Source organism: Pelodiscus sinensis, chromosome 5, assembly GCF_049634645.1.
Source record: "Pelodiscus sinensis isolate JC-2024 chromosome 5, ASM4963464v1, whole genome shotgun sequence".
Classification (NCBI taxonomy): Eukaryota; Metazoa; Chordata; order Testudines; family Trionychidae; genus Pelodiscus; species Pelodiscus sinensis.
In genome coordinates, this window is record NC_134715.1 from 101,443,942 (window position 1) to 101,464,932 (window position 20,991).

Consider the following 20,991-nt stretch of genomic DNA (forward strand, 5'->3'; position numbering starts at 1 on the left):
GTCCCTTCTGACCTTAGAGTCTATAAGTCTATGAGGTCACCATTACATTTCTAAAGGGTCACCAGGTGTCTCCCCAGGTAGCTCTTCAGGAGTCATTCACACATTTTTTGAATTGCCCTGGGTCACCAAGTCTTCCTGAAATTGTCAAAATGGGTCCTCATCAGGGAAAGGTTGGGAACCGCAGCCTTAGAACAGTGGTCTCCAATGCGGTGCCATTTCTGTGTGCCCACCGAGTGATCGGAGCCGGCCCCGCCCCTGGGCGCACGGGTGGTGCCAGCCCCTGGGTGCACAGTGTATGGGCAGTGTTGGTCCCAGGCGCGCAGCACATGGGCAGCCCGTCCCCGGGTGCGCAGCGTTTGGGTGGCCCTGTCCCAGGGTGCACTGTGCAAGGCCTGTGCTGGCCCCGAGCGAATGGCATATGGGCAGTGCCAGCGCCAGGCACACGGCACAGGAGTGGCCCCGGCCCTGGGCACACGGGCAGTGCCGGCCCCGGGTGCGCAACATTTGGGTGGCCGCGCCCCCAAGTGCACAGCGCAAGGGCTCTGCCAGCCCCTGGGCGCACGGCATATGAGTGTTGCTGGCCCCTGGGTGCTCAGCACAGTGGTGGCACCGGCCCCGGGCGTGCAGCAGTGGAGCGGCGCTGGTCCCGGGCATGCAGCACATGGGCAGTGGTGGCCCTGCCCCCAAGCGTGAGGCGCATGGGCTGTTCTGGCCCCGGCGCACGGCGTATGGGCAGCCCCACCCCTGGGTGCGTGGCACAGGAGTGGCCCAGCCCCGGATGTGTGGCATATGGGCAGCCCCCACCTGTGGGCATGTGGCAAAGGAGCGGCGCCGGCTCCAGGAGTGCGGCGTTCGCGGCCCCGCCCCCGGGTGCCCGGCACATGAGCAGCCCCACCCCCGGATGCTCAGCAGCCTCAAAAGGTTGGGGACCACTGCTCTAGAGTCTTTTAGCCCATGAAGGCGGGTATTGGTCTGTTCCAAAAACAGGCCAGAGCCCTTGAAAGCCAGCTGCTAGATAGTGTTCTGAACTTGCAGTGGAATGCCATGCACTTCTGAGCAAGACCAGACCATTTGCCACAGTGCGGGCTGCCACATCCGTGGAGTCCAAAGCCGCCTGGAGTGCCACCTGGGACACCTTTCCCTCCTCAGACAAGGCCTTAAACTCCTGCCTCGAGGCCTATCAACCAAAACCAGCTCCTCCTCTACACCGCACCCCTGGGACGTGTTCGACTGGCCATGCTCTGACCCAGGAGCAGCAGACCTCGAGGCTGGTGTGGGTGCAACAGGGTGCCCCGACCAGAGGTGTACCACGGGTGCATTCCCGAGGCAGAGACCTGCCCCTCTCCGTTCTCTTCTTCTTACGTGGCACTCACGATTGCGAACAGTGCTGGGCTGAAGATTATCTCGACACTGATGAGGTCCCCAAGACACCAGTGCCTCCTGCTCCGACGGTGGTATGCTGCAGGATTCTGGTGCCACGGCCAAGCGAAGCGCCAACTCCATTAGGAATATCTCTTGCACGCTAGTTCTGGGGCTTAAAACTGCAGCAGATTACCACAGGCCATAGACCTGGCACAGTTAGCGCAGGGCTTAAAGCAGGGATGAGCAATAATTTCTGCCCTGGGGCCACTTCAAAAATTTCTGATGTAGCCCCGGGCCACCCTGGAAGGGGTGGGGCCTAACGGGAATGGGGCGGGGGAGCCTCTTTGCTCCCTTTCCCACTAGGCATCCATGCTCTACAAGAAGCTTGGCACGCTCTCCCACCCACAGATTAATCAGGGCTATGGGGCAGGGGAGCGCGGGAAGCCTTCTCCCACCCTGTGAGGAGCATGTGGCTGAGGCAGGGTGAAGGAAGCTTCACACAGCTCCCCCACCCGCAAGCCCTGATTGGCTTGGGGGCGGGAGAGCGCGCGAAGCTTCCTCTGCTCCCCCCCCCACCCTGCGAACAGTGCATGGTGCTTCAAAGCACCACATGCTCTTGGCAGAGGGGGAGGAGACTTCATGCATTCCCCAGCCCCCAGGCCCTAATTGGCCTGGGGACTGGGGAACAGCAGGGCCTCCGGGGGCCGGATCCACCACTTGGTGAGCCGGATCCAGCCCATGGAGACCCTTTAGGCCGCAGGGGGTGCCGGATTATCAGATATGCTGGACTATCGGAAGGGAGGGCTATGAGGGGTCTGGGGTAGAGTGGGGGAGGTGCGCCCCTTGGCACTGCGGGACCAGCCCGACAGCACCCCAGCTGCTCTGCCCCAGGCATCCCCAAGTCAGCTGCTGCTGAAACTGACCAGTGGCTGACTCTGGGAAGCCCGGGGCAGAGCTGCTCTGCCCCCAGCTTCCCCGAGTCAGCTGCTGGTCAGTTTCAGCAGCGGCTGAATCGGGGAAGCCAGGGGCAGAGCAGCTCCAATTGTCCAGCTGCCCAGAGCACTTCCGGGTTCCAGATGGTGCCGGACCATCAGAAGTGCCGGACCATTGAATGCCAGACCACTGGAGTTTTACTGTAACTGGTTCTTGGTTTCGGTTATGAGGTTATTCTATGATTTCAGAATGATTTCAGTGGAGTGCAAGGGTGGAAACTGAACTGGATGGAATCAGGGGAGAGGCATCCCAGTCAGGAGAAATAAATTATGCATTCAATGAGTTTAGAAATTTAAGGGAGAAAATGAGGCAGCAGCTAGAGAAACAAGTGGTATCACTTCTTGGTTGGTTGTTTTTTTTTTAAGATGGAAGAGACCAAAACGAGCTAGTATTGTGTGGTGAAGAAACTGGAGAAAAAGAAGAAGTTCAGTAGAAAAGAAAGGGAGAACAGGAAAATGGGCAAAAAAAAAATAAGGTGGGATTACGACTTAGTTTAAGTGGTGTAATTTGTGCATTGAAAAAGCTTTGAATAAAAAAAAATTCAAGTGCTTGAAAATTTCATACACCAGAGACAAGTTGGAAGCTTTCTTGCATGATTGGAAGAGCCTGCTTTTTTTTGTACTTTACTGCTTATCAACTATCAATTTCTGTAGAAAGCTTTAATTATTTTTTAAAAAGTGTTAGTATTACATCTGATGACTCAGTGTCATTTTTCTGAGTCTGAGAATTGATGGTTATAGTTCCTCTGCTGCTATACCTAACTGTTAAGCTGCAAGGCTGCGTCTAGACTGGCATAATTTGCACAAATACATTTAACGGAAAAAATTTTCCGTTAAAAGTATTTGCGCAAGAAAGCGTCTATACTGGCATGTGCCTTTGTGCAAAAGATTTGCTGTTGCGCAGAAGCATCTGTGCCAGTGTAGACGCTCTCTTGCACAAGAAAGCTCCGATGGCCATTTTAGCCATCGGGCTTTCTTGCACAACAAATTAACGTGGCTGTCTACAGTGGCCCTTTTGCACAAGAATACTTGCGCAAGAGGGCTTATCCCTGAGCAGGAGCGTCAGAGTATTTATGCAAGAACCACTGATTTTGTACAGTACTAAGTCAGTGTTCTTGCGCAAATACTCGCGGCCAGTGTAGACAGGCGGCAAGATTTTGCACAAAAGCAGCCGCTTTTGTGCAAAATCATGCTAGTCTACACGCACCCCAATAGTGCGAAATTAATAAGACTTTACTAAGTTTTACTACAGCTAGTCAAAATTAAGGCTGAAATTCTTGGAAGCACTTAAATACATGCTGATGTGTTATCCTGCATACAGATGCTTCCCTGAACTGGGCCTTGGTGAGTAGATTTCCAAGGTATTGCATCTATTCAGCAGGGGAGGACAACTCCACTTTTCGCATACTGCCAAAAAAATAAAATTTAAAGAAAAAATCAGAGGCTCAGGGAGAGGAAACAAAAATTATGGCAATACTAGAGCCCTTACAGCAATGCAGTAAGCAACTTTAAGCCCACAAGAGCTCTCCCATGGGTTTAATTACTTGAGTCCCTGTGGGAGACAGTAGCAATATCAATGGGAAAGCTTTCTCTGCCAAGTCATGCTGTCTACACCAGCACCTGAGGTGCCGTAATTATGTTGGGCTAATACATACCAGAGTGATTTAACTTGTATCAACTTAAGCTGTAGGATAGCCATAGGCCAAGACCCCATCCTCTGATTTCCAGCAGCCTATTGTACCTCATGTGGAGGCAGTTCAATGTCTAGAAAGCTGTGTTTGTCATTCCAGCCTACCTAGTTACTCACCAATACTCATGCATTGCTTTTTCAGATGTAGCTCTATCTATGTCCAGTATACCAGAATGGGGATGTTTATATGTTCTGTGTAAAATAAATTAATTTAAATATTTATTGTAAAAGGGCTAATTTTCTAAAAATGCAGACCATTACTTTTGCACTTCTCTATATACTTACAACTTCTGCATTTTTCTGTGATGAACCCTTTTTAATGTTTTAATTTTTGTCATGAAAAGAATAATTAACCTTAGCGATAGCCTAAGACAGAAAAGCAGAAACAGTGTGCAAAGATGCCAGAAAGGAAAGGAAGTATAATCAAAATCACAGGCAAGATAACATATCCCGTGTAGCACCTACACGGGAAACTTTACAGTGGAACAGCTGTGGCAATTCACTTCTAAGGTTAGTAATGTACATAAAGATTAAAAGAAAGCACAAAGAAGGTAGAACAGTACCACAACTATTTTTCATCCTGGCTAGCTGGCAGATGTAAGCTTTGTCAAATAAAAATCATTTTATAATGAGAATTCTCAATCTTAATATAGCTAGCAAATAGGGATGTAAAATCCTATTTAATCAGTTAACCAGTTAAATATCATGTTTAACCAGTTTACCAATGAAGCGGAATTCCGTGAACAGTGGGCCAGGCCTGGCAGGAGCAATCCCCACCCGCAGAGCTGCTGGCCCCAATCCATGGCATGATGTGCCCGCTAAGCTGGAACAGCTTGCTATGGGGGAGGTGAGGAGGCTGCTTCCCCATCCCAATTAAGTAGTGAGGTTAGCAGTTCACATCCCTACTAGCAAGCAGAGATGTAAAAAGTCAATTTATTTAGCACTATGGGCAGGGGCTACTCCAGCTTGCCTGCTTCTGGCCCCACGCGAGGTTGCTGATTCCCAGCCCATGCAGACTGGGAGCTGGCAGCCCCGCAGGGCTAGAAGAGCCCTTTGCCAATGGCAGGCCGCAGGTGGGACGCTGCTCCCAGGTAACTGTTAACATTACCTGTTAAGGTTAAGCATCAACAGTTAAGGTTACCCATTCACATCCCTACTAGCAAGAATGTTCAAAGTGCATTCAGAAAGAAATTACCTACTCATCACCACTGTTTAATAGGCAAAACATAAACCACTAATTTAAACAAGTGTCAGAGTTGCTCTGTGACAAGAGCAACTCTGACACTTATTTAAACTAGTGGTTGTCAGTATTAATCAAAGGTCATTATTCATCTTGAGAAAAGTGCAGCAAACATGGCTCTGCCACTTGTCTCCAATGGAAGTTTTATTGTATTAAGCCCTGACACATTTAATTTAGTTAGAATGTTATTGTAATGTAAAAATATTGTACTATGTGGTTTTTAAATTTTGCATTTTTTGCAGACCCTTATAGAGAGTGATCAGTGGTTACTTGAAATTGTATTTCTAGCCTCCCATCTGTGGTAGGGTTTAGAAACCCCTCACTACGCAGAAAGGAGTTAAAGAGCAGCTATGGGTAGAGGAAACCCTATCCCCAATGCACAGCATTTTCTGCTTGGAGGTGGAGTTTATGAGGGAACCAGCCCACTCAGTCATGAGTGGATGGAGGGGAAATGGCTCTGAGACCTCAAGAGCAGAAGACTCTGGGACCTCCAACCAGATCCAGACTGGGCGAAGTCATGTTGGAGAGCAGCAGACCTTGCAAAATATAAGAAGGGGTAGGCAACCAACAAGACAGCATTCACTGGAAAAGACTGCAGAAGACAAGATGAAGGTAGGAAATGGCTAAGGGAGGCTGATTTGAAGCAAATCAGGGGAAGGCTGGTGGACAGGCCTCACAGTGTCATTGGTCAGAACCCAGTGGAGCACGAGGGCCTATGTTCCCCATACCCTTCAACCTCTAGGCGGGAGGGGGGGGGGGGACAGACTAACTGCTAGGGGTGGTAGAGAACTGCCAGAGACTATAACCATTGGGGAGCATACTGCAGACCTAGTCACACTGTCCCCACAGTAATTTATAGTAACAAAATATCCCACTGTCACCTGCAGCAGCTTGGGGGTGAGAGGGCAGACGGGAGCTAGTACATACGGCAAACTGGCTTTCAAACCAGCTCCCTGTATGTACTGGATTGCACAGATTCACCTGTCTCCCTCATACTGCTTCCCACAAAGAACAGCAGTGGGGAGGTGGGAGCTGGTGCCACCCATGCTGCTGCCTCTGATAGAGAGGCAGCAGTGTGGAGGGGCAGAGCAGGCAGTACGCACGGGAAGATGGCTTTCAAGCCAGCTCCCAGTGCATATCGGCTCCACAGAGCTGTCTTTCCCCCTTTGCCCCACCAGCCCCCCAGGTGTAAACATGTAACCACTGAAAAATTCAGCACTTACACATTTACAAAAATAAACAATTGCTAACATACCTAATAAACATATTAAGCCATAATTTTCTGTTAACAATCATCAATGATAGAGCTAATACTGGAATTTATGGCCTCCTTTGTGAAGTGTATTCAATCTCTGGAGGGGTTATATAAAAAAAGCTGAATATTATTTAAGTCACTGAGTTTCATAGATAAGATCACTTGAGCTGAACTGAGACGTTTATGTTTGAAACTTGTCATAGGCTTACTATCATATCTGGAAGAAAATGGACAGATTCATATTCAGAAGATGTTCATTTACACCACAAAAGCTAGCAGGCTAAATTCTGCAGCAAAACTCTTCAGCTACAGGATCACAGAATACATATGACCCTAAACATATCTTGAACTTGTCAAGACTAAGATCCAACAATCTCCTTTGTATTCTACAAAAAGTTACAATTAAAAATTGGTATAATTAGGAAAATCTCCATTCCAAAATCCTGATCTGCTGTGTTTAGAACTTAAAGCTGAGAAAGATTTGTATTCTAAAGAATATGCAGCAGTCTGACCCATCAAAAGAAGCTCTGCCTTGCTAAATAGCTAGATATTAAGCCAGAGGTGGGCAAGATACAGCCTGCAGGCCAGATGCGGTCTTTTGATCTGGCCCACGGCTCGCCCTGTCAAACCCTGAGACAGGCTCTCTGCCTGCTGCAATCCAATGCAGTTCAAATGGCTCGCAGCTTCCTCTAGGTGCTGTGCACCCCTGATGGAGAGAAAGGAGGAGAGACTTCGCGCACTGTTCCCGGCCCCAGCCCAATAACCCCCTCCACAGAAAAGTGCGACCCTTGATGACTTGCCAAAATCTTGGAGTGCTCCCCCCCCCCATCAAAAATTATTGCTCATTCCCACATTAAGTAGTGACTGTGAAACTCCAGAATGGATTGGGGGAGGTAGAATGAGGTGGAATAGCTGGCTCATACCATAATCATTCACAGGAAATAGCTAGAAAACATCTGTAATTAATTTTACGCACCATGGTCCCAATTAATTGTTTTGGTTAACTAGTCTACTAACTTTTTATAGTTCTGAGATAAAATACTGATAGAGTTGTGATCAGGAAAGTTATTTTTAGTACACAACTCAAAAAGTTAGATAATTCCCAATTCACCACTACTAACCATGGAATGTCAGAAAAAATTCTCAAATGCAACAAGACAAAATGTTGAGAGAAGTGTTCCACATCATGAAAGAAAAAATTATTTTGGCTCAGAAAGCTGTTGGGTCACAGGAGGCTTGGACAAAGGAGGAAGAGATATCAGAATTCATCACCAGAAGATATCACAACTAAACATTTTCAACTAGTCAGTTCTCTCTATAGATTTATCTATCTATCAAAAAGTGAAGGGAAGTATTATTGATTTTGCCCTATTTTCATTCCTCAGGCTCATATAGTTTTGTCTTACTTTTGATTAGGAGGCTATACAGATGAGTTATCTAAAAGAAAAAGCAAACCATCTAGGCAGAGTAACTTGTATAGAAAAATAAAAAGATAGTTCCTATAGGTTTCACGCCTGCTCTGCTTAGAGCTCTGTAACTGCACCCTTCTTGATGCCATATCTGTCTGCTTATTCTGTCCCTTAAGGAGTTACATGAAGGGAGTAGCATCCTATTTATTGCCACTGTAACTCCATGCTAATACCAATTAAAACTATGAAAACTGATTTACTCCCTTTTGGTTTTTCCTTTCCATATTGCTCTTCCCAGTACAAGACAAAAAGCTAAGTAATTCCAATGTCTTTCCTCAGTCTTCTGCTTCTACAAATTTTTGGTAGGTGAGAATACTTCTTCCACTTGCCAACAATAGTACACCTCTGACAGGGAGCATGGCCTAGAAGCTAGAACACACCTGAGATAATCAGGAGACCAAGGTTCCATTGCAATCTCTCCCACAGATTTTGTATGACCTTGCAGAATTTTCAACCTCTCCATGCCTCAGTTTCCACTTGCTTTCAGATCCATGGCTGAGAATCAGTGAATAAGTTCCAGTATTATATATTCTGTTAGTGCACATCTTGGAACGTAAGTACAATGGCATAAATTCAGAGTGAGTCTGAAAATACTGTACACCCTTCATTCTCCAGCCTCTATTTTAAAGTTCCCTGCAGATAACAGAATTAGTACATATTACAACTGCCCCAACATAGAAACAGCTGCCCACCAGAGAAAAACTGGCATGTTTAATACGTTTCACATAGTGCCCTGCTGAGCAAAACACCATCAATCTTATTTTCTATGTCAGGGATGAGTAACTTTAAGGAAGACTAGTATACAAAATTCACTGAACTCCTTTGGCAGCCATACAGGATTTTTTGTTTTTCAAAATGATTGAGGCAGGTTACTAAGAGGTTCAGTCTTTTAGAAAAGCTGCTGTTGTCTCATCTTACTAGGTTCTACTGTCCAACAGCACAGACTCAAACTCCATCTCATGCTATTACTCCAGCTCTGACTATTGCCTCCCTAGTGGCCAATGAGGTTCTCACCAGATTTCCCCAGAGGTGGGCAGTGTGGGGCAGCAAAAAATGCTGAGTGAAAGCAGAATGTCATGTGTCTGGGCACACCTTTGAAATTTGGCCTGAACATCCTTCCAGCATACCAACAGGGAAAGTTATCTGCTGTTACACCACTGGTTAACCTACCCATTGACATATATGCTCTGACTTACCCACAGCCTGGAGAGCAGGGGGGGGATAGGCTGGCCACAATCTGACTGGCTGTAGGAGCTAGGAGCCAGTGGGAAGGCAATTAGAGCCATGGGTTTAGTGGAGAAACCCCTCATCTGCCTGCATGACACTGAGGTGCCTGGGCAAATGAGCAGCACTGCAACCTAGTGCATGGGATTGGTTCCACCACACACTTTAAGCACTGTGTCTGGTGCTCAGATTGGATGGACCCAGGGGCTGATTGAGTGGGCTGGGACCCAATCCTACTTAGTCTCTCATATCCAAAAATTTTCACCAGCCACTAACGGACAAACCAAATAAAATGATTAAGCAGGTCAAATGTATCCAGCAAGCTGCCAATTACCCATCCCCATTGTGTGCAGTGCCTCTTCTCAAATTTAACATAAGTATATGAAATTGACTAGGTTTTGTCAAATTGCATTCTAAGATTGGTGTTCATGCTCTTCAAAAGTGCTGCAGACAGGAGTTGCAGCACAGGTATAAACTTAGGACTTGTCTATAAAGAGATGCAACACAAAGCAAGTCAAGGTGGGACAGGACATTGGACTGGCCTTCCAAACACTAAGTTGACTTTTGGACCTCAAAAATTAGTAGTGCTTTTGTTCCAAACAGCAGAAAGTCAATGTATACTATGGAACTTTTAGTGCATGACAACGGGGTCTACAGAAGGGGTGGGATCCAGCCCCTCATGCTCAGGGCTCCCCCTCAGCGCTGAGGAACTTGCACTAGTGCTCCAGCCCCCCTCTGCTCCCCTTGTGGGGCTGGAGCACACAACAATCTACTAGTCTTGGCTTATTTTTTTGTGGGTCAGCAACCCCTGACCCCAAAAAAGGCTCCTCACTCCTGGTCTACATGAAGACTCACTGTGCAACAGGCTAGTTTACTATATATGTACACCTTGATTTGCCATGTACTAAGTCTCTGGGTAGATATGCCCACAGAAGAGGAAAGGAAGGCCCAAAAGTCTTTCACACAGCAGACAGCATTATCCAATGGATTCTTAGAAAGGGATAATTAAAGCTGGCACATAGAAAGAGGATGAACCACTTCAACTGAGGTTGGAGACTGAAAATAGGTATATTTTTATTATATTTATTAATAACATGAACATACTGTCAAAGCCCCTTTTTCACAAACTTCTGAATCCCCCCTCTAAAATACATTAAAAATTAAATGAACACTTGTATTTAAACATGACTGTTTGCCAAACTCTTTGCTATGAGGCTTCCACAAAACTTGGTGATTAAGCAGCTAGTGTACAGTCATCACTATCTATTCCTTCTGTCTAAATTAATCTTTGTCACTTGAATTGTACTTCAGTTGTAAATTCTTAGGGGTAAGCGTCATTTTTGTGTTCTGTTCGTATAGCACCCAATACAACAAGGTCCTAGTCCACACCAGAGCTCTTACACACTATAGTAATATAAATAAATACATAAATAAATAATGTATTTTACAAGTCTGTTGTTAACGAGAGCTACTCAGTATTATCCACCTAAATCTTAGTATTATCTACTCTTAGTATTATCTACACATCAGTTTTGATTAATTTAAGACCACCAGCAGCAAGTTTTCAAAGCAGCATAGTTAACTCATATTATATTGAACATTGCAAAGATGCAATAATTCTACGGCTGTTTTATATCTTGATTAACCAGTGCTCTGGAGTTTGAAGATTAAATGTAGTTTCTGACAAACAAGCCATATCATCACATAACAGAGTGAAGGGGGGGAAAGTGCATGGGAAAGAATAGTTTACTCCCTTATATCAAAGGTCAAAGAAAGACTCAAACATTTCTTTTTGATACACCTGTATCAAAAAGCAGCCAAATGTTTAAGTTAACAAGGAAAAATATTAAATGCAAGGCTATAAATGGTATGCAAAAAGTGTTTAGTACAGTATCAAAGATTCAAAGTAACATTCTGCTGACGACAATTCTGCAGTCAGTGTAAACCAGGACATATCGTGTCCAGCATCACGTAATTTAATTATGATTAAATTATTAAAGATATTTTGAACACAATCTGTCCTTGCTATATTCACCACAGTCATTGTTAGTTTCACATCAGCTAATATGATTCTTCACACCAGTAAAACTTTGAAGTGAGATTTCATATGCTAAAGCTATGTAATGAAGAAAAGCCCCAAGAAAATATAAAATGGAACATAACTTTACCAGGATGAATAACAACATGTAAATATTCTTGCAAACGAAGCAGAATTTTCAAGTGTGATTTTATGATGCGGTATACCATCATCATAAACCAGGGGTGGGTAACTTTTTTGGGGGCCGGAGGAACCCACCCATAGAAAAATCAGTCAGGGGCCGTGCACAAGTGAGAAGCAAAAAAACAGCCACTCTCACTGATGTGGCCCATGACCGAAAAGGAAAAAGACACTCCACACAATTCCCTCGCACACCAAAGACTGGGGGAGGTGGGCACCTAGTAGATTTTGTGTGCTGGGGTAGAGGGGCGGGAGCAATGAGCCTCAGAGACGGAATCCAGGCAAGACAGGGGCCGCATCCGACTCCCAGACCTAAGCTTACCTATCCATGTCTCAAACCAACAGATCTTGTGCTTATTTTATATCCCTTTCTACTTTTTTATTTTACAAAACTTTGAAATGTAATGTTCTTAGATTCAATAATAATCTGCTGATATTTGAACTGCTACTCTCAATAATTTCTTCCTAAAATAAATGGATCACCTATTGGACAGGTGCTCTGTTGTTTCTTCCCTGTTTCTCAGCCTATTCCTCTGCATCATATAAACATAATTTCAACAAGTAACAGTTTAAGAGTCCATATTACTCATCTTGCTACACAACTGGAAAGCTTATTTTGAATTGCTTAATATTCTATAATGAGATTCCATAGTGGACTATCAATCATGCAGCAAATTCAAGTCAGAGATGAACTGTATATTAAAAATGTACAACTTTACTAAAATATAAACGCTTAAAATATACAGAAAATGTTGTTGACAGATTTAAGCATTTACCCTGAAAGAGGTCACTTTTTTGCTGTTAACCTAATTAGTGAAAACAAATAAAACCACTTACATGTTCAACTATGTCTTCCCTGTAAATGCTTCTTGGGAGCCAAGAATTTAGTATATTATAGTAACATGTAGATCAATTAATGAAGTGTTTATAATTAATTTCCAAAGACTTGCAGTGAAGAGTACTGTATTAGCGCAAGAATGTACTGCAATCACAAAGTTAGGCTTTGCAGATTTTTTTTAAATACACAAATAATATCAATGTTTATTTTTATGCATGTTTTTAATCTAATTTTTCTAAGTAGTAGGAAATTATTTGGGGCAATAATTTAGTGGCAGTGGGCACATTAAAAAGTTAGTTTTACAAACATTAAAAACAAACTATCAAAATTGCCTGTCAAAATATACAGAGTAAATAGTAAATCAAACTATTAAATTCTCAAGAAGCATTTTTCTTATTCTACCTATCTGTAAATTTTGATTATTATTCATGAAAAATTTTCTTTTCAGTTTGTGGGCATACAATGCAACTGACGTTTATTAATGTTTACTGATAAAAAAAACCTACGTAAGTTCTGCTTTACATAGTTTTTTTTCTAAAGACGAAATCAAATTATGTACTGAATAAATTACATCCCAAGAGACATATGAATATGTTTCAGAGTCCAAAATATGAATTTTCAAGGATTCCCAAAAGGTTTCCCAACAGTCAAATTTAAAACAGTAACTCTCCTTGCTAATGACTTATATGTTAATACTTCCTGCTTCTATGAATTTTACTCACTCACTTTAACTTATAAAAACAACCTTCTAAACTATTTCTATGTGCATATAGTATAACTATGGATGTTATATTGTATTTCAAGTTTAAATCTAGAATGATAGGCCCACCTCCCTTTTTACCCTGCATTTCTAAGCTCACTGCACAGCTGTTTACAATTGCTGTCTGGAGCTGCTTTCCTCCAATTCCACCCTAAACCCTTTAATCCATTATCTGTGTTTTGACCTCCAATGAAATTGCTCTTGCCAGAGTCTCTAAGGACCTCTTTCTAGTTAAAGCTCAGAACCAATACTCCTTGACCTATCAGCTTTGTCGGGTTTCCAGTGACTCCGTCCCCTTCTTGTTTTTGCCCTATCTGTCTAATCGCTCCTTTTGCATATCCTTTGGAGAATCCTCCTTAATCACCCTCCAATTTTTGATGGAAATTCTCCAGAGCCCTGTCCTTGATCTCCTTCTACACCTCATTCTCATCCTCAAACACAAATTCATTACCATCTGTACGCTGATAATTCACAAAGCTTCTTCGTTACTAGGGATGCATTAGTGCGGTCGATTAACCGATTAGCAAAAGCTTATAGGTTAATGCTATAGACTACACGTATTCCTCCCTCCTCTGCCAGTAAGTTTTTTAAGCAGGCTGGCCAGCAGCCCGGCTCAGTTCCAGCTTGCGCCAGGTCCGGGAGCTCAGCCCCGCTCGGACAGGGGCTGTTACCACCCCACACTGCTGCCTCTGTATTAGAGGCAGCAGTGTGGGGCAACAGGCAGCCAGTCTGCAAGGGGAGTTGGTTTTTAAATTGGCTCCTCTCACAGACTGGACAAGCTTCCACCTGGAACCCCACGCTGCTGACTCTGACACAGAGGCAGCACTGTGAAGTGGCAGGGGGTTCCTCAGGAGTGGGGCCAGAGCACACTGGCAGCTAGCTCCATCGATGGGAACTATAAAATAGCTGAGTAACAGATAAGAATTAATGACGTTAATCGACTATTCAATTAATCAATATTTAACATCCCTATTTCCTATCTCTTTCTTTCTCCTCTAAATGCCTTCTGTCCACAATAAAATCTCAGCCTCTTTTGCTAACATCTCCTCATGCTCAACATGGCTAATATAAAGCTTCTAGTCTCCCCCAGCAGTCCTCCCCACGTTTTTTCCTGGATACTGTGGACACCACCACCATCCTGCCTGTTTCTCCAGCCTATAACTTCAGTGTCATCTTTGAACTGGACCTCCAGGTTATTTCTGAATCTTGCTGATTGCGTCTGCATAAAGTATCCAAGATATAATCTTTTCTGTCCACCCCCCAACCAAAACATTTATCTAGCATCCCAATTACTGCTTTATCCCACTTTCTGGCCATGACAAATTCAATTTTGCCCCGCTCACACTGATTTAGAATGCTGCAAAAAACATTTGCCTAGCACTGCACTTCTCTACATTCTTCCATAGGCTCCTTCTTCTCTGTTGAATCAAACATTAGCTGCTTGCCTTCGCTTTCAGGCCCTTCACAGTAAGGATTTAAGTGAGTAGTCGAGTAGTCAACTACCCAATAAACCTAAGCTTATTGGGTAGTCGAGTCGACTACTCGCTCCCCCCCCTTTGCTGTCTCTGTATCAAGAGAGGGGGACTGGAGCTGGTGTGGAGGGGGCCTGCTTAAAAACTGGTTCCCCTAGCACCGCCTCTGTGGTGCTGCTTGCCTTATCCCCCACCACACTGAAGTGGGAGGGAGGCTGCCATGAAGCAATCTCTGCCCGCAGCCAGCCCGGGCCACTGTGAACAGGGTCTGCTGCTGGAGTTGTCTCCGTTTGAGGTAGCCTGGGCTGGCTGCGGGCAGAGGATTCTCCAGCAGCAGACCCTGTTCACAGCTAGCCCTGGCTGACATGAGAGGCTCCTCTGGCAGCAGATCCTGTTTGTAGCGGCCTGGGCTGGCTGTGGGCAGGGGCTGCTGGATCTGGCACGAGCCAGGAATGAGCAAACCCAGCTCAGTCCCAGCTTGTGCCAGTCTGGGACCACTGCAGCTCTGCATTTTAAAAGTATTAAGATTCACCCAGCTCCTGCTACATTTAAAATGCAGAGCCGCAGCAGTTCCAGCTCATGCCAGTTGGGGACCTATCCCATTGAAGCTCTGTAATTTAAATATAGTAGGAGCTGCGCTGCTCTTAATACATTTAAAATGCATGAGCCAGGACTGCCGTGGCTCTTCATTTTCAATGTAGTAAGAGCCTGTGCACCCAACTCCTACTACATTTAAACTGCAGAGCCACAGTGAGGGTCGCTCCTGGATCAGCACTCCCCATAGCAAAAACTGGTGTTTCAGGGGCCATTTACTGGTTCAAGACTTTTTAGCTGCTTTGAGTTTGTTTTTTAAAAGTTTATTTAGCCCACACAAAGTCACATACACACATACCCTCTATGTACATGTACAGTGATACAAACATACTCTTTTTATGATTGCTACAAAAAAATTGACAATGGAATTGCTGACGGTATGTTAATACCACTGCCTATCATGCTTGGCAATGTTGTCTCATTGTTTCCTTGTATTTCTTCATCTGTCTGTTTATAGCCATCTTGTCTCAAACTGTAAGGTCTTTGAAGCATAGACCATCACTTTGTTCTGTGTTTACATACCATTCATATAATGGAATCCTACTCCAAAACTAAGACTCCAAAGTACTACAGTAACAAATATATAATAATAAATCTGATAATTTTACAGGTATTATTAAACTGTACAAACCATACATTATTCACAAAGCTAAGAGTATGAAAAAACAAGCTCAAGTTACTGTTATCCCATTCACCTCTGTTTGTGTACATCACCCTTTTATTTCATCTGTTTTAAACAAAACTAAGATGTTTGGTGCAGAACATGTCATATTTGTAGGCGGTTTACTATAATCGGTCCCTGACAAAACTGGGGCTGCTAGCTGCCTCCATAGCACAAAATTGTTTAGAATGAAGCTTTCTTGCTGATCTATGCATCTCTAGGAGTTGACATTTTCATTAATACTTCAAAGTCTTAAAGTGATGAAAACTTTCTATCACTCACATGGAAAAGAGCTTACAATAGTTTGTCTATAAATTATCCATTTCCATTAGTAAAATATTTTTGGGAAGAAGATGTTTTCAGTTACTTATCTGACACATTACTAAAACATTTTTCATTATCTCTATATTGGCTACTGAAGTGAGTAATTTATGTTAAATCATAATAATATATGTATGCTTCCTTTCGCATAAAATATCCTTCTGAATAAAATGGGTATAGTATATACCTTCATGTAGATAAGAAACCAGGTGTGTTTTGGCTATACCAGAAAAACAGCTTCTGTGGTGAAATGCTAACCTCACTATTTGATGAACAGGTTACTGGCACAAGTGAATAGATGTATTACTGTAATTTAAGTTTTAGCAGTCAGAGTTTTCACAGAAAGACTGGTTCTATAAAAAGGCATTCATTCAACTTGTGTTTGATTCGCAAACATTCACTTACACACTTTGTCTAGCAATCTCAATGTGAATAAAAATTGCATACCACCACTGAAAATGAGTGCAAAATGTAATTAACTATATTCTTGAATTTATTAATTCTAGAAAGACTTTGAATTTCAAACTGTTTTCTCCGCTATTCTCTAAAACTTGAGAGAGAGACTGATTTACACTAGAATCATTGGAAGTTTCTTAATTATTACAGTACTTTATGAAAAATTTTCACTTATTAAATGTCATCAGATTTTAACATACTGTTTTCACTGTGGATATAACATTGTTAATCCAAAACTAAGATATAATATTACTAATCCATGAACCTGATAAAGCTGACAAAATCCCAGTTGGCTCATTCTCCTTTATAACATTAAATATCTATGTGGCAAACTAAAACTATACCTGTCAAAATGTAGCCATCTGATTTAACAAGGTTCTACCAACCAGACAGCAGGTCAATTTAATAATGCCACACCTGATAATAAATCTTAACATGTCTTTTATAGCTTACCTATGTGATACAAAATGTTTGAAGCAATCATCCATAATAATAAATAAGTCAGGGTCTTATTTATCAACTCTGACCGTCAGTAAGTACTCTGATGCAGGGTCACAGGGAATGACAAGGAATTCCAGTCTTTAATAGGAATTACTAAAATTATGCATGTTTTGAGTAGGGATGTGAGCATACAGTCAAGTAAACAATTAACTGACAAGCAAGAGGCGGGGGGGGGGAGGGGGGAGTCGATGCCCATGAGGAGCTGGCTTTAGAATCCTCCAGCACACTTTTCTCCTTTCGTGTTAAAGCACAAGCCTTTCTTCTACTGTTAGCATGATTTTGTAATTCATAAGAAACTTCATTATGGATTTGGCTTATGAATTAGTGAAAATGTAGCATATATATCCTAAGACACAGGATGACACAAACCTGAGAACATTAGACAGCACTTTGATAATCAACGAGCAAAGGATATAATTGTCAAATGATCAGAAAATTAAATGAAAAGAAAATAAACTGAAATAAAATTAATACATAACCACCCCAGCAGTATTTAAAGCAACATTTTAAAGCACTTTTCGTCTTGTTCCCTCATCCTTACAATTCTAAATAGTTCCAGACAGAAACCATAACAAACACCTGCTGCCTTAAAGAATGTGTATTAGGGGGGGAAAAAAACACAGCAGAAGCAAGCTCCATTTGAACATGAAAGAAACCAGGCAACCTCCAAGGCAGCAGTTTAGATCTTGTTCTCAACAACCAAGAAACAAAAATGGAACAACCACTGAGGCCAAAATGAAACAAGAAAAATACTATAATGCCACTTTTCTCAAGAAAACAAAAACAACTATCAATATTCCCCCCCCCCCCCCCCCCCCCAAAAAAAAAGCAAAGGCAGGATGCTAGTCTCTCTAACCAAATAGCCATGTTTGGAGACAGAGTAATCTCAACAAGGAAAAAGAGTAAAAGAGTATTCTGCGTGTCTTTGACAATCACTGTAAAAATATCAAATTAAGTCCACCATGTCAAGATGTTCAACAATATTAAGACCCATCAGGAATTTGTTTTGTACTATCAGGGTGCGAGCAGACAAGGCCTGCTATTGTACATGTAGCCCCATTCCTCAAGAGTCACTATGTATTCAGAGGAGTGGATGAAACTATACAGTGTGACCCAAGAGTGGAGAATGATGCCTGCTATGTGCAGTGTAACTCAAGATGTAGCAGAGATGTGTAAAACGACTGCTGATGCACTGTACCACTATGGTGAGTCTACCATTATTACCTAACAAAAGCTGATTAGTCATATGCCACTGATTAACATCACACAGATTACAGGTGGAAGGTCATTATTCCGTATGGCCCAGTGGCGCTGATAAGGATGGCAGCTAGTCTTTATTGTGACTCAATGAGGAGCAGCTGGAGTGGGAAAGGCTTCTCCTCTTCTGCTGGCACCGATAGTCACTTGTAACCCCAAGAACGGTGAACAGGCAGAGGGAAACGGGAACTTCCACCCACTCCTGAAAGGGAGCAGGAGATTTGCTTGGGGAAAGGCTTGTCCTACTGATGGGACCTAGCGCCTGGTGAGTTCAGCGCAGCCCGGTGACTGACGACGGAGGTGCTCTGCCCCCCTCGACTACGAAGGAGGGGAAGCAGCACTCAGCTTCCCCTCAGCGAGACAAGAGCCTTTGTCTAGTGCCCCCGGGCCGGTGGCTAAGGGTGCTCCGACCCCACGAAAGGCATTCACCTCGGAAAGGGGGGTGTCCGGCACGAAGGCTCCCCCACGTCCCACGCAGGATTTGGGAAGGGCGGCCCACCCCACCCCACACTATGCGCCTCAGGATCCCGGCCTATGGCCCGGGGGCCTTCCCTGATGCAGCCACCTGGGGGTCCCAACCCCCCTGGGTCCGAGTCTCGGGGCCTCCGCCGGGCCGCCCGGCTAGTTGCTCCCGCATCCCCGGAAGGAGAACTGGGAAGCAGCAAGCCCAGCGTGGCCGCCGGTGAGCGCGGAACGGAATCGCTCCCGGCCCGGCGCTGCGAAACCCCCGCACTTACCCTGTCACAACAGGCGCCATCTTCCACAAACTCTCGCCAAAACTCCTACTCTCGCGAGAGCTGCCTCCTCCAGCCCAGGCCGAGTGCGCGCGTGCACGGGCCCGTGAGACACACACGCGGTCGCGGAGCGGAGAGAGTGGGGGAAGCGCGCCACCCCCTCATTCCCGGGTTCTCCCTTCAGACACAACAGCGGCAACAGGCGTGGGAACCTGCCCAAAACTCGCGAGAACTCTAGCAGCGGCCTGCTGGGCGCTAAGGGAGAAGCTGGACTAGTCTCGCGAGAGCGAAGGGAAGGCAAAGGGTGGGGGACTCCTTCGCGGCCGCGCTGCGCTGGGAGTGTTTGTTTCGGAGTCTCCTTGAGCCGAGGAGGAACAAACCACGCGCGGGAGAGGGGTGGGAGGGACCATTCGGGTGGGGCAGCCAGGATCCGTCCCCCAGGCGCTCCTCTGCCCGTGGCCGACACGCAGCGCGCCCCGGAGTGCTGAGCGGCCCCGGCCCGCGCCAGCCAGCGAGCGAGCGATCGCTGCCTTCCAGCGCTGCCCTCTCCGCGGAGCGGCCCGGGCCGCCTCCCCGCCTTGGGGGTCGCACGCTGGTGGCCGGTTAGCCGCTGCTGTCCCGCGCTTCGCAGCCCTCGTCTCCCCTGCCCGCCGGCTCCGTACCCTGCTGTAGGGACGCCCTCAAGCGCCCTGCCTGGCAGGGGTTGTGCGTCCTTCCTCACCCCCACCTCTGCGAGCCCACCCGGGGAGGGGGGGGGCTGTCTCCCCGCTTGTTTACAGACACAGGTAGAGAAATCCCAGGGTTGGGGGCCCCTTCGCAACTGCATTTTGGCTGCACTGAAAAAGGTAGAGAGCTGGCAAGAGAAGCAATGTCAGTACCAGGGTATTACATTGTCCACTCCTGACAATTCCTTGGCACTAGTGATTTAACAGAAAAGGGAAAATTCTGATTTGAGGCCCTGAGCTGGGCATTTAGCAATCAGAAAGGTCATTTGCAAAACTAAGGCCGGGTGTAAGCTGGGAGCTTATGTCAATTTGACTGTCTTAGGTTGATTTGCTAAACAGTGAAACCACTATGCCCATCCCAATTCTGTTGACTTTAAGTGCAGTTAAGGTCAATTTTGGAACTCCTGCTTAGAATGACACTAAATTTGACCTTGCATGGTCAACTTTATGGTAGTTCAGACACAATGCTGAGAAAGTCGTAGTTCAGGCATGACTAATCTAAACTTGAGAAGGAGCCAGAATTTTCTAATACACATTGCCAAAGAGCAGTTATATGTCACCAGCCCTGATCATGTCCTCACCACCACTGTCAGCACATCCCCCCACTCCCACTGATCAGAGCCTGTTCCTGCCCACTGTGATCAGCTCTTTCTGAATGGGAGACACTGGAGGGGAGAAGCATGGGTGTGACAGGTTCAGTGGAGAATGTGGGAAGTGGCAGGATCCTAGGAGAAAAGGGCAGAGGGGGACAGCACCTAGGGCAGAGTTGGGGATTGAACAGCCTCTGGACCAGTGGAAAGTTGGCACTTGCAGCTCCAGCACTGGATTTGGTACCTATGAAAGGAGTCCCATATTATCTTCTGAAGAGACACATGTGGCTCTGGAGCTACAGGTTGGCCACCCCTGTCAGGCTATGTCTACACTGGCGGGTTCTTGTGCAAGAACCCTCAGAGCATCCACACTGCCCACCTGCTCTTGTGCAAGAAGATTTACAGTATGGTGTCAGAAGAGTTACGCTCTTTTCTAACAAGTGTAAGCCCTCTTGTGCAACAGGGCAGTGTGGATACACGGCAGGGGCTTCTTGCACAAGAAAGCCCTATGGCTAAAATGGCCATCAGAGCTTTTTTGCGCAAGACAGCGTCCACACTGCCATGGATGCTCTGGCGCAAAAGCACATGGCAGTGTGGATGTGTTCTTGTGCAAGAACCCGCCAATGTAGACA

The 20,991-nt window shown here is 45.2% G+C and overlaps 1 protein-coding gene across 5 annotated transcripts in view; it reads right to left on the bottom strand.

The window, feature by feature from the left end:
* The window catches only part of RBPJ (recombination signal binding protein for immunoglobulin kappa J region), an 86,868-nt gene extending 67,153 nt beyond the window's left edge, over positions 1 to 19,715 (bottom strand). For 3 of the 5 annotated variants that reach the window (XM_014581107.3, XM_006138171.4, XM_075930621.1), the window contains exon 1: positions 19,048 to 19,364. Coding sequence is in view for 1 of the 5 variants with exons in the window: in XM_006138172.4 (XP_006138234.1) it covers positions 19,048 to 19,067 (20 nt within the window). In the remaining 4 variants the exon portion in view is untranslated. Of the gene's footprint in view, positions 1 to 19,047 lie in introns of all 5 variants that reach the window. The other 2 variants (XM_006138173.4, XM_006138172.4) reach the window with 2 other exon arrangements.
* Positions 19,716 to 20,991: the final 1,276 nt, after the last annotated feature.